At 36.3% G+C, this 14,327-nt stretch overlaps 2 protein-coding genes across 12 annotated transcripts; both read left to right on the forward strand.

Annotated features, from left to right (window-relative positions):
* The first annotated feature begins 1,439 nt into the window (after positions 1–1,439).
* LOC18588635 (protein MLN51 homolog) lies at positions 1,440–9,165 on the forward strand. Of its 11 annotated transcripts, none has more exons than XM_007013174.3 (13): positions 1,440–2,187; positions 3,145–3,250; positions 3,399–3,601; positions 3,698–3,769; positions 3,873–3,944; positions 4,036–4,104; positions 4,198–4,973; positions 5,545–5,659; positions 6,481–6,597; positions 7,477–7,559; positions 7,638–7,704; positions 7,779–7,885; positions 8,849–9,165. In XM_007013174.3, exons 1-12 carry the CDS (start codon positions 1,748–1,750, stop codon positions 7,804–7,806), a joined length of 2,148 nt encoding a protein of 715 aa, XP_007013236.3. In that variant the 5' UTR covers positions 1,440–1,747; the 3' UTR covers positions 7,807–7,885; positions 8,849–9,165. The 11 variants fall into 11 exon arrangements, with proteins under 11 accessions (XP_007013236.3, XP_017983771.2, XP_017983773.2 ...); XM_018128282.2 differs by having other exon boundaries at positions 4,198–4,339; positions 4,430–4,973; positions 7,638–7,885; XM_018128284.2 differs by having other exon boundaries at positions 4,198–4,300; positions 4,430–4,973; positions 7,638–7,885.
* Positions 9,166–11,802: 2,637 nt separating this feature from the next.
* Positions 11,803–14,067, forward strand: LOC18588636 (Heavy metal transport/detoxification superfamily protein). The gene is made up of 3 exons (XM_007013182.3): positions 11,803–12,697; positions 12,851–12,926; positions 13,471–14,067. The coding sequence occupies exons 1-3, from the start codon at positions 12,500–12,502 to the stop codon at positions 13,596–13,598; spliced, it is 402 nt and encodes a 133-aa protein (XP_007013244.3). The 5' UTR covers positions 11,803–12,499; the 3' UTR covers positions 13,599–14,067.
* Positions 14,068–14,327: the final 260 nt, after the last annotated feature.

Here is a 14,327-nt window from a genome sequence, read left to right on the forward strand (position 1 = left end):
CTTAATCTTTTTGCATTTGATTTTTATATAATCTTTTTTATGTTGTGCTGAACATTAAATGCTGTCTCATTCTTTCAATGGACAACCGAGACTTCTAGAATGTGGGATCTATACATGGAAAATCGGCGGGTTCCTTTTTATTATTATTATTATTTTCTTTCTTTTCGTGGTTGGCACAAGTTGTTAAAATTGTTCATACTGAATTTTTCTCTTCTTTTGTCTTTGGCTTCGTACTTTCCCAAAATGAAAAGTTTGCATATTATTTGCTTATAAAGAATAAAAAACCAATTTCTTATACAACGTTGTTTAAACATATAGCACACTCCATAAAACTAGTGTTGGATTGAAGCTCAAGGATACAAATGATTTAACATATAACAAATTCAAAAAAAAACCTTTAATGTTAATTCAAACAAAAAATAAGTAATATTCCAAAGTAATACTATGTAATATGAAGGAATTAGTATGCTCGTTCTCATAATGAAAGATATTATCCAATAGGTATTTAGATAAATGATATTATGTAGAAATTCATTGTATTAAAACAATATACATATTTGATTTTTTTATATATGTAATTATATGTATTACTCGTCAAAAGTGTATTTCGAATATATTAAAATTATAATTGAACTTATTATGAGCCACTGAATTGGAAGAGTTTATAATAACAACCTTTATAGAGAAAAAACATGGGAAATTTTGTTTCCCACACCTAATAGCATTATCCATATCTTTCCCATTGATGGATTTATTTAATCGTTTAAATTTTTTTATTTATTTTTTAATTAGAGAAAGAACAGTGAAACAAGAGAGATAAAATGATGAAGGGCAATAGTCCATAATTACTCCAAAAGGGTTGAGTGTAAACATTTGCTTTAGTCATTGTAAAAGAATTGCATTTTTGAATTGTAATGCACATGCATTGACACATGGTTATCAAGATTAATAGCACCATCGCATCATTTTACAAACGGGTATTATATTGCAACATGCTTACACCTAATCAATATTATTGTCACGAGTTTAAAGAAAAAAATAATAATAATAATGCAAAGGGTGACCCCCTTAAAGGCAAGAAAAAAAAAGTTGGCTTTCCGCCGATTATAATCTCCATTCGTTATTGAATGCTTTGTGGAAAAAAACGAAGAGGAAGAAGAAAGCTACTTCTCGCAACCCAATTAGCTTTCCCCCAATCCCATCCGTTTCTTTTTCAATAATTCCTCCTCTCTTCTCTTTCCACCTCGTCGGCCGGGTCCTGGTCATGGCCCAAACTCGAAGATCATTGAAAACGAAGTGGGGTCCATTTTGAGTGGTTATGAGGTGGGACCAGCTGTTGATGAGTTGGCAAGAATATAGGACAAAGAGAACAAAGCCTACAAAATATAGGGAGAGGGAAGCCTCATGCTCTGGATTATTATTTTTATTTTTAAGACGCTGTGTTCGGAAGATAAAGGACAAAAAAAAAAAAAAAACAGAGATGAAAATTTCGCGCTCTATGCTCTGCTGTGAAGAGGATTAAGATCAAAACGCAAAATGCGTGAAATAGAAACGACTAGTTGAAAAGAAATGAAAAAACCCTAAATTTTTTCATGTTTCTCTGTTTTCGACCTTTCATCTCCGTTTACAATAAAAAGAAACTTGTTTGGTTTCGAGAACCTACTACTCTGTTCATATTTTAGAGGAGTGAATCTCGAAATTTAGGTATAGTTTTTATTTTTTTTGTGGTTTCTTTTGGATTATTAAAATGGCAAACTCGGGAGAAGTGGAAGCACAGTACGAGAGCGAACCGGATGAGTCGTTGTTATTGCGGAGAAGAAGGGAAGCGAGCGACGACGATAAGGACGTCGAAATGGAGGAAAACAAGATGCCTGTACGGTTTAGTAGAAGTGTTAGAAGGACTGGTTGCGCTGATGAGTCGGATGGTGGCAGTGGAGCACCGGAGTTCTACGAAGATGATGATGATGAGGAAGGTTCGTACGTCCATGAACTTGAAAAGCTTGGAGAAGAAGTAGAAGAAGAACGCGAAGAGGAAGTTGCAAAACAAGTAACATCGACGAAACAGAGAGGAAAAGAGAAGGTAAACGATGCCGACATCGACCCCTTTGCGGTTCCAAGAACCGGTGCGTTTTACATGCATGACGATCGTTTCGGCGGTCTTCGTCGTCGAAGTCGCGATCAACGCAGGTACCTTCGTTTTTCTGTTTAACTCGAGTTTGCACGTAAAACGATTAAATGTCATCGAACTATACTCAATCTACGATTATAACATAAGATTCATTTTTCTCCGCTAACAAAGGAACCACGTCTCGATTTGTTATGATGAGAATGTTTGAACTGCATTTTGATTCAAATATTTTAAACTATCTTCATGAGCCTTTAATATGTTTAAATTATTGATTTGTTCAAGCTAATTTAATTTTTTTTATAGATGTTAGTACACATGGCTGTTTTCTATAAATAATGTGCATTAAATATTCTGGTGTGTATGGGGCAAAGTATTGTTGAGTTAAACGGTGAAAATTTAACTGACAATAAGAATGTGCTAACACTTTGATGCCTAGATCAGTTAACACTTTAGTTCTGCTTCATTTAACCACTTAGATTTGCATTAAAACCTTGGGCCATACTGTAATTAACCAATAGGAGATGTCTGCTCAGTCTACCTTTTTTCGTATCCTTTACTATTAATACGGTAACATTCATCAGAACAATTTAATCAATATTTTTGGTAGCACAGTAAGATTTTAATTACTGTTATACTTGCTATTAATCACACATCAGTTGAGACCTATGCATTGTATAGTTCTGTTGGATAATGTTTCAGGGTGTTATTATATGTTCTGCGTCACCTTCCTAGATCAGCAGACCATTTATTTTTTAATTTTTCAAAAGTGGATTTCATGGCTGTTTATGTTGGTTGTTAATGATAGAGAAATAATTCAATAAAATGCAGAGAAATTCACATACTGTCTTATGATGGATTTGGTTTTTTCCTAATCAATTGTCTTTGCTTTTGGTGATTTATGTACCTTTTCTCTCTCCTCGCACCTTTTTTAACATAACTATTCTGTGTAGTTTCTTTCTTGTTTTTGTTATGTTAGTACACTTTATTTATCATCTTTATTGTCTTTCTTTTTTCAGGAAAAAGTACATCTGGGAATCCAAAGATGAATTAAAATGGATGCATGACAAGTTTGAAGAGATGACACTGGAGAAACCACATAATAATGAACTGAATGCCTTTGAAGTTCAGTCTACATGCTGAATACTGTTTTTTCCATTTCGTGATGCTTTTTTATATGGTGGTGGGAAAGATATCACATTGTCGCAGATTTTACTTAACAGCAATGAAAGCACCATTGTAACACCTTTTTTTTTATTAATTGTCTCACTAGGTACACAGGACTTCTAAAGGTCACCAGCAAGGTCGCAACAAGGATAATACTAAAAGTGGTGGTTATAAAGCAAAAGATTCCAGACCTCATTCCAAATCTGGCAGTAATGGCAGTTCTTCAAAAATAGTTAAAGGACGAGGACCCGTTAGATATAAGCCTCTTTTAAGGAGCAGCTCTGTAAATTCACCAATGAAAAGCATGCAGTAAGCTGACATGTTGGATAAATTCATTCTTTGGACAATGCTCTCTTCATCCAGTATTTTTGTTAGACTGCTTTTTGCTGCTTGGTGATTTTTCAGATTTGAGAAGACGCAAGGAACAAGTTCCAAAACAAGTTCAGCAAGAGTAATTTCAGCAAATAACAGGCGGCAGTAAGTTACAAACACCGACATGCATGCACCAATTATACCTTTTTAACTCTTTGGTTTGTTCCATTGTTATTGTTTCCATGACATTGTAGTTTACTGACCTCAGATATAAACGGCTCCTGGGGAAGACATCAAATGCTGATTCATCAGAAAGAGCATTATCAATTAAGTGCAAGCAGTAAGCTAAAACTTCGGATTCATTTGTTCCTTGAAATTTTATGTTCTCCGAATATATTGCAATTTTGTCTAATAATGAATGATCTTTTTAGGCCTGCAAAGCCCTTTGAAATGACTAGGGATATGGATTCATCTACAGTTTTCTCAACAAAGAGCAAGTAGTAAGTTATATTTTTGGGTACTTCTTTTCTGAAACCTTTTTTGTTATTTATCTTTTTAAATTGATTTTTGTTTATTTATTTCTAACCTTTCAGTTCCGGGGACCTGCAAATGGTGTCATATATTGATCCGGCAAGTGTATCTTTCCATCGGTTCAATGCAGATTCTGATTCGCTTCCCTTTGATCAGCACCTTTTGGCAGCTAACATGAGTTCTTACCTGCAAGCATTTTATCCTGCAAGTTCTTTTAATCTTGATAACTCCAGAACACAAAAAAGGATGGTACTACCTGGAAGTAGAAATGTGACGTTTCCTGCTTCTGTGCAGCCAAATCAGATTATCCATGTGCCACAATCCAATGAGTACTTACCAGAAAATATTGTGCTAGACATTCCTGATGCTAAGGAGGGAGTTAGTCTAGTTCCTGAAAATTATTTTTGCGAACATTCTTTTCGGTATTCAGTGCCTGGGTCAACATACATGCCTTATCCTGAGTCAAGAGACCAGAGAATTGGTTCATCTCTCTCAATACCATTTACTCATCAAGCAACGCTCTTTACTAACCAATTAAATAGAGTTTCTTCTCTGGCACAGCAGCCCATTGTTCAAGGAATGTCTGTTGAAAGTATAATTCAACCTTCATCACAAGTTTCCACTCAGCAGTTGCATTCATGCCTTGGGAGTGGATCTCAGAAATTAGTTGAAGCTTCATCTCTGAGTTTTAATGAATCTGGAACATTGGGATCTTTCGCAGTCTCAGTTCAGTCTAAAGTGGTGTCTTCGGGGACTGGAAGCAGCATCATTAGTCCTCCTCGGTACTCTGGAATACAGGGTGACCAAAAGTTTAATGCTACCCCAGTACTGCTTCCTGGTATATAATTCTTTTTTCCTTTCTCCCTTTGAACTGATAGAGTAAGTTTTGGTTACTTGACATTGTAGCTCCATCAAAATAGTTACTATGATTCATACATATAATTGGCGTATTAATACTTCTATCATTCCAATTTTACTTTGGTTGTTAGCCAAGGTTCCTTTAGTTGATATATGATGGTTAACTAGGTGGAATGTGGGTTTACGTGCCATTCAATACTCTTATTTTTCTATTCTTTTTTGTTTTTGGAGGTGGGGGGGGGGGGGGGGGGGGGGGGGTTGTTGTAATTGAAGAAAGGTGAGTAAATAGGTCAGCCTGATTATATTATCTGTAATTTAAGCTCTTAGTTTTCTTTAATCATTTGACGGTGGTGGATCCTACTACAGGGATTTGGTGCAGGGTAGAGGATTCTGATTAGGTGGTGATATCAGTTTAAAAGTAAACTATAAACACATTGAACTGTCAAGGCATGGCTAACATTATAGTAGTTGCAAAGTATGATCTATCAAAGAAGTTTGTAGTTTATCAGACGATCTTCATTCATTTTGAATTTGAATGTTTGGGCAAGCAGTTATGCCAATTGGGGGCCTGCATCATGGTAGACTTGGCAATCCTGTGATTGATATGACGTCCTCTGGATACATTGGTGAACCTCAAGTTCATTTTAGGAATCCCAACCTGACATGGTACGCTAATTATCTCTATATATATGAGAAATTTCTTTCACAAGTTGCAGTTCCTTCTTTCCCTTCAATGCATGAGCTCTAAAATAACGAAGTTCTTCCTTGAGTTTTGTCCAGGTGATAGGTATCCTGTCAGTTTGATGGATTTTTAGCGATTAATTAATGAAAGTTGTGGAGTATTGTACTCATCAAGAGGCTCTCTCTTATAAACTAACCAAAGATTGCAATTATGTCATAGTTTTCTTGGACTAAAAATAAAATTAGAGGCTTATAGATTATGGCCATATATACTTCGCTTATGACCATGATTCATCATTGTCGTAATTGATTTTACTTGCTTTCTGCAACAAATTTCAACTTTTACATCAGCACTGTATGATAGGGGAAAAGGTTCAAATAACAGTCTTTAGCAAATGATACTGCAGCACTCATTCTCCTGAAAGTCAATGTCTTTTAAATTGAAGAAAATGAATGGAAGTGTTACTAGGGTCCAGAAAAGATGATTTAGAAAAGCTTGTTGAGCTTTTCTGGAAGAAATAGAATGGCGAGATGATCTCACTGCTCCTTTATGTTGCCTTGTCATTTGGTATTTTTCCTGTTTAAATGGTTGAATATTTAAACGGGTATGCTCTTTTTGCTTCTTTCTGTTTTCTTCTTATGCAGACAGTACTTATTGAAACAAGTTGATTTCAGGATTTTCATTCTTGCAGATATCTTTTCTGACACTAATGGTTAAAAGAAGTTTTATTGTGTTGACTTAGTTGCCACGATAATTAATCTTGATTTTTCGTCTGTGCCATTTGACGATGGTGTGACTTCTCTAGGTTACCGGTTTTACCAGCTGCTGCTGCAGCTGTAGGTGCCACATATCATCCTCCCTGTGTTGCTTCTGATGGCAGCTGCTATGGTAATTTGACAACGCCTTTTGTTGATAATGCTAGGTGGGTAGCAATGAACTACTCCTTACTGTCTCTAATCGCTCTGCACTGGCTACTATGTCTGAAATATGCTATATAAATTTTCTTTTCCTCTCTTAACAGATTAGTTATAGCATTATCTTTGATAGCATAAAGTTCGAAGAATCTGTGATTCTGTCAAGATGTTGTGTAGCACTGAAGGCATGGTTAGCATTAACTTTTTACAATCTATTGAACAAAAAGAGATTAGTAATGTTCTTCCAGGGGCAAAAGCAAGAAAAGAAAAAGAGAGAGTGATTGTGGTCACTGTTGGCAATGTGTTCGGGTTTGCCTCTTTTGCTGCTATATAGCTTTGTTTTCTTTCTATTACGGTTGTCAAAAATTGATCTTCATGCATGAGCAAGTTAAAAACTGTTGACATTTTACCCAGAGTATTAACAATTTTTACTATTGGTAAATAAGATGTACTCATGTTTGCAAAGCTGCAACTGATTAGAATTGTTATGATATGAATGTTTTGTTTGTCTTTTTAAGTTTTATCAATAATCTATTCATGTATTCATGTTGGCTTCTCCAAGTAGACTATATTGCATGCGAAATTCCAAATCTTCTGTGATCACTCTGGTTTGTTCTATTGCATTGCACCCGCATACATTTTACATTATCTTTAAACTTCTTAATTGAATAGCATGTTTTAATCTGCTAAGCTCTAAATGCAATGCTTTTCCCCTTTTTGTTTCAGTTTAGATTCCTTTTTAAGGTTTCCCTAACCATTCTCTGCTTTCCCTGGAAATCTACTTTCCTTTCTATGTATAGTTGTCTCCCTGTTCCTATTGAGCTATTAAATTTTTAAGGATATCAGTTATACGTGAAGCAAACCTGACTTGCTGAGTATCTCTGCAGTTATGCAACATGTACATCCATACCCACTAATGAAGCAGTTTCATCTGGATCTAGTAATGGCAGTCTGCTGTCTTTGGAGACTGGTTAGTTCTGAGGTTTGTTCTTTTGATTGTGCATGAAGTGCGTATATTCTTGCTCTATTAGTTATTGTCCTCGTATAGGATATGTTGAGCAAACTGCAGAGCGAGTGAACAATGACTGTGGAATACAAAAGTTCAAGCCTACAAGGCAAGTGACTTTCTTTATGTATCTATCTGGATAGATGTACATGTCCCTGTTTCTTGTGGCTGTCTTTTCTGCAGGTATTCAAGGATGAACATGAAGGAGTGAATTGCATCAATTGGATGTTTATAATCGAGCAGCTCAGAGATTGATGGTTCTCCAATTTGTGGTCTTTCATTTCTTATATGTAAGTCTATAACATCTTAATGGTTTCCTTTGCTTAGCTTTCATTCCTTGTTCCCTGGTTTAACTAGAATTACTTCATGCAGCGGTTTATATTTCAAGCTGTATATCTGCAATCATTTTTTCCTTTTGGCTATATAAGCTTTTATTCGATTGTTTTCTTGATGCTGATTTTTTTACCAACATCCGGATATCTTGATTGCTTGAGTTGTTTAGAACTCGCATAGATTAAGGTAATTGGAAGGGAACCTATTGACGTCCAATTTATTAGAATCTTGATAAGAGCTTTGCTTTCTCATATGGGAATTCTTTAGCAACATAAAAAGGTTGATATAGGAATGGTCGCAATTAGCCATACCTTAAATATTATACATGGTGTAATTAAGATAATATACATTATGAACCAATTGATTTTATCTAATGATTTATAAGTATTTTAGAGGTTCCAAATAGGATCTTGTTTTAGGAATTGAAGACTTGAATAAGATGTTCTAATTTGGAGTGCACCCTTATAGCTAAAGCGTTTATTTTTTTTTCCTTTTTGTTGTTAGAAGATATTTTAGAATGATGAAAATTTCAAAAGTTGCACCTCAAATTTTGTCATCCATATTTTTGCATCATGGGCGTGTGATGTTATCTCGTAGGCCTTTAGCCATCCACACCCTCCAAGCGACATTGCAAAATGGTCAAGTCCCTGCGGCCTCCTCTAGTGTTCAAATAAAATATTTGTTCACAATAATAAGTTTTTCGGTTGTACTTAACTGACATGTCATGCACTTTCTGCATTAGAATACTGATGAAAAAATGTTCTGGACATGGATGCATGCTCATCCATAGTAAGCTTGCTGATGGTACATTCGCAAATTTAGTTTCTTGTCGAGTTTTTAATCCTAGAAATGCTTATCGTCTGGGCCATTGGGTGCATACTCTAAATCGTTTTTTTTTTTTTTGGTTTTGTTAAATGCAGCTGTACAGAACATGGCCTGCTAATTTTGTAGTTGAGGGAGCTGAACTATGACTGAAAACTGATTCCACAAGAGGCAGTTTCGATGTTAATGTAGCCTTTGCAGTTCAACTCATATACTACAGGAACCATTAAAATTTCGGATTTGAGATCTACAAAATCACGAAACTCCTCTGCTTGCTTTTATGTTTTCCTCTGTTTCGTTGATATTCAGTTCGAAAAATGATTTTTCTTTTGCGGAATATGAAGAGTGTCTACAGAGGGAAAATAAGGAACAATATCAACTGTCACTCCTTGAAAACTAAGCCTTGTTTTCCTTATCCGTCTCTCTCTTAACTCCTGTTGGTTTGCTGAATCTCCTATTTATTTTTGTTTTTAAGAAAAGTTGAGAAGGAACAATTTAAGGCAATAGATGCTATAATAGATGTTATCACTGGCGCTCATATACATTAGCACTGTGCTATATGAATATGAATGTTTTCTTCAAAAACAAAAAAAAAAAAAAAGTGCAACAAACTGTGCCGCTTTTGGCAAATAACACACCCCGTATAACTATGTGATCAAGAAAAGATGTTGAGAATGTTGTGCTATGAATCGGGCATTTATATTTATGGGTGGCAGCGAATGTAGCAAATGGGTAGTAGTAGTAGTATATGTAAGAAAACCGGGAATGTCAACCATGTGATGATTTTCTTTTTCTTTTTCTTTTCTGGGAGTAGTTTGCTCGATATCTGCTGCTACTGTCGGTGGTCCTGACCGTTAGTTCCCTGCGTTTGAAACTATTATGTGTAATGGAAGGAAGATGCCTACGAATCTTGAAATTTTTACCGGCAGAATCGTTTCCTTCCAGTGCAGAGGCAAGAGGTAGAGGCAGAGGCTTGTAATGTTGTCCAAATTCCTACTATAAACTGTAAAGGTGGATAATGTTTCCTTGTATGGGGGTCTCAATCCAAGATTTAGAAAAGAAAAAGAATCAGATAATAATTTAATGGTTTAAGTTTGTCATCTTGGGGATGAGCGGCTAAACATGCATGGCCGCCCAGAATATTATTACGAGTACAGGATTCCAGATGGACACTGTAAGAATGGGGAGCCCAACACGCCCTAAATATAAATAATGTTGAGAGTTGTGTGTTGCGATTATAAAAGTACAAGAATCACATGGAATTAGGTAGCCTTTCCAATCTCCGTAGCTTATCATTTCAACCTTTCAGCTTCAATATTCTTTTGGTTTGTAAGGCAGTGAAATGTGGAATTGGACCACTACATGAAGGGACGAGCCATGCCTCCTCGACCAAATAGCATGCCCCCTTCATCCCACTCAAAAAATAAATGCCTTCATCTTCTCAGTTTGTATTACTATGTATTGCTCATCTCTATCATCTGGTACAACATTAAACTCTGAGCTCTTTTAATACTATAATTAAGTTCAGTCAAGTAGAACTGCGCTTTCTTTTTTCTAGTGGGAAATCCACTTATTGCTTCCACATTTGCTTCCCCTTTTCTCCAGAGCCCAGACCCTTCAAAGCTTGGTGTTGTTCAAATTTCCTCGTGAACAGGAAGGAAAATATTTTAAATTGAAATTTATCCTCCTTTTTATTAGATTCGATAGTTGAGCAACAATTTTTTTTTTTTTTTTGTGTTTTCCCATTAACCCTTTTGTTTAGAAGAAGCAAATCTAGTCGATATTCGGGGTTTGGGAATTAGGTTCACCCCCCAAAAAAGATTATTTTGAACCATCAAGCTAAACACCCCCAAGTTTGATGAAGACATTCTGCACCATTCCAAGTTTCCCTTTAGCGCCTGGCTCAGCCATATTTGCATGGTCTTGTCCTCGATTCCACTGGGGGGGAGGGGGAACCGCGTCATGACATAAAGTTGTCGACAAGATACCTTTGAAAGTTTTGTACTAGTGGTGCCTAGAGTTAATGCTTCTTTTGCTACACTGCTCTGTTTCTGCAGCATTAAGTGGTGCACTCACGTTGCAGTAAAGACTAAAGAGCACTGATTGATTCACATTTACGTAAAGATTTTAGTGATCCAGAAAACGAAGAACGTTTGCCCAGAATAAACCCAAGTGGCGGTGCTTCCTCTTAGCCTTTTTAGTCACCAGAAACAGAACATTTGGCCCCTTAACTTTGCTGGTTCTCTGTCACCCACATTTCTTTGAATGCCTCCACATGAAAAATTGGCAAATCCGGCTTTGGTTTGTTGCACTTGCATGCCCAAAAGGTCATGTGACGAACACGTGCCTAACATGACTTCACCACTAACTTTTCTTTTTCTTCGAAAATTCGTCCCTTTCCTCCCACTAAAAGGAACCATCGTCACATGGACCAACCTGTTTAGAGAACAGTCCCATTAATCTTGTAGGAAAGAAATAATATACTATTATATTCAATCATCCAATAATTTCCAATCTCTTCTGAGGTCAGGGGGGGCACCAACAATTCAATGCCGCCTGTCCCCCTCTTCCCTATATTAATATTTGAAAGAATGAAGATCAAGACAAGGTTGCCAACAACTTCAACTCCCACTCACTGTTTTTGAATTATTACTCCATCCCATCACATCTCCCTCCAAGAGACTAACACCACCCCAAAAAGATAGTTTTTCTAATATCATATGTTAATGTCATGAACAGGTAGGGAAATTAGACTCGTTTAATCAAAATCAATCTTCATGTCTCCTTCCATGCTTTGGTTTATTCATCATGCAGACAGCTAGTGTATCCTTAATTTATGTACATATAAAAAAACGAGGGATAACAAAGGATGTGATGTAATTTGAAATTAAAAAAAGAGAAACTTGATTAGATATACAGCATATTCATCTATTTTTGATTATTATAAAGTTGTTTTTGATCTCTTAAAAATGCATGCTCAAGGCCATGCGCCATGATCATCTACCAAATGTACTTATACACACTACTAAAGATGCTTAACAAGTCTTTGGCGATAAATATATCTTCTTATTATTTCATAGCTATCATCACATGCCATGCCAGGTTTCAGCTGTCCTTGGCAATTTCTTGCACTGGTGACTGTGACCCCTGTTTTATTGCTTTCTCTGCCCCTTTATTAGTCATATGAAATAATAGCCCTCTTCACTTGCTTTTTTCAGTGTGTTTTTAAATTTTCTTTCATAAGCAAAAAGAATAGTCACATAAAACAGTGAATGCTCGCTTTCAAATCAAGCCAACTGCAAATCTCACATGAACATCCCTATCCCTCCCCTTCAGTCCTTATAGAATAATTTTTCATGTGGATGCTGTCTTTATTAGTAGCTCACCACATGACAAATGCTGCTGGCGGTGAAAACCGAAGATAAGAGTGCCTTTTTGGTTTTGGGTTGCCCAGTGACCTTTTGAAAACTTTGTTGACTAGAGGCAACTCTCGAACATAAATTGGCCTTGAAGGTTCTTTTCTTCTTCAATAGCTTCATTAGGTTCTGTCTAGCTTTTGTGTCTCCCAAGAAATTTTGACCTTTAGCTTCCCTCTCTGTCTCCCTACATATATTATTATAATGCAGGGGGCGTGAAGTTTGCTTTGGTTGATTTTCGACATTTGGTTATGTATGCATGTTTCTGTTTCCTAAGTGAGTGAGGGTCAGAGAGATTATATTTGTCTTTGTGTGTTAGAAAATTTGGGAGCAATGGGAAAACTCAGTTTTGGCAAGATGCTAGATTGTTTATATCTGTCTTCAGGCTCATGCTCTTGTTTCTGCATGAACACCTTGGAAGATGAGTTCGAGAAAAAGCCATTGATAACGTCTGAAAAAACCCAGTTGCTGAGATTGAAAGATGTCGTTGCTAGCAATCATCAGACCTTGGCCTTTCAACTTAAGCCTAAGGTAAGGTTCTTTTATCTATCTCTAATGTTTCCTTTATTCTAAAGTAGACCATATAGTCAATGAAAACATGAATAGCTAGATGGCTTAAGTAGAGGGTTGTCAATAAGGATCGAAGGGAATTTGAGAATCTTTTCTGTTGATTTAACCTTGCAGATGGTGGTACTGAGGGTATCAATGCATTGCCATGGCTGTGCAAGAAAAGTAGAGAAGCACATTTCCAAGCTGGATGGTAAGCAACATATTCTTCCTTTATCTCTCTGATTCCACCCCCCCCCCCCCCCCCCCCTCCCCCCTCTTTTTATTGTTCAAAAGATTCATCGTTCTACCTGTCCAAACCAAGAACTGCAATACAGTTCATCGGAAATTCTATATCACCGTTTTCACTACTTTTACTGCAAGAATGCATGAATTCCATTTTTTTAATCAATTAAGTGATCTCAAAGGACCTAACACTAAACAACAACAAATTATTCAAAAGCATTATAGCCGTTCATTGACCCTCTGAATCTTGTCTTTCTCTACCTTCCCCCCACTATACATCCCCTCTCTTTTTAAATTGTGTTTTATCAGTTGTTTAACAATTTTCAGACTTCAGTAACCTAACAGACTCAAAAGTAAAGGCATAGATTGGCCAAAATGCACAAGGGTCATCACTCATCCATACAGTATATTGCTTGCGCTGCAATTTTTGTTTGCTTCTATGTATACCTTTTTAGTTTGTGTCTTTGTTTTATTACTGTAATGTAATTCCAGCCTGTTCCATGAAAAAACAGGAGTGACCTCATACAAAGTAGACCTGGAAAGCAAGAGGGTGGTTGTAATTGGTGATATAATCCCTTTTGAAGTGCTGGAGAGTGTCTCAAAGGTTAAAAATGCAGAGCTTTGGACTTCTCCTTGTTGATGGATGAACATCATTTTGCTTTCCTGTGCTACCACTGCACCTCCTAAAAACCATAGATGATAGAGAAGAAAAAGAAGAATCAACTTCTGTAGTATTACTAGGATTTAAAACGTACAGTACTATATATTATTATAGAATTGTCCAAGTTCTTGTTGTCCTCTGTAGAGGAGAGTAAAGGAAGAGATCTTGGCCATTCCTTCAATTAAAGAGATCTTTTAAGTCAAATCTATCTTCTCTAAATTATTAAAAAGAAAAAAAGAAAGAACTGCACTACAGCTACTTAAAAGACTGTGTGTAAGCTCATCCAGGTTCTGCTTTGCTATCGTATTTTGCTAGCAGCAAAACAATATTGTAATTATTACTATATTTTATAGTATTTTATGTACTTTGATTTTCTTTTCTTTGCTGGCATAGATATAAAATTGCCATTTTGGCATCAAACATTGCCCCGTGGCAGTGGTGATTGATACCTGAAACACTGTTCGTTTAATGTGATTTTGTCCTGATCTTTGGAGGACATTTCATGTGTTTTTAAGAGTTTGATTAGTACAGAAATCGACCTGGACCCATCCAGGCCCAGATTCCATCCAACTTCACTATACTATCGTGCATGCAAAAGATGTGGCTTCGAATGGAACCAACATTTGGACCTAGTCTCCGCCTCATGGAAAGGCCAACCAAAAAAATGAAAAAGAAAAGAAAAGAAAAGAAAATCTAAGGTCTGGTAGA

Source organism: Theobroma cacao, chromosome 9 (assembly GCF_053813885.1).
Source record: "Theobroma cacao isolate CCN51 chromosome 9, ASM5381388v1, whole genome shotgun sequence".
In the NCBI taxonomy this organism is placed as follows: domain Eukaryota; kingdom Viridiplantae; phylum Streptophyta; class Magnoliopsida; order Malvales; family Malvaceae; genus Theobroma; species Theobroma cacao.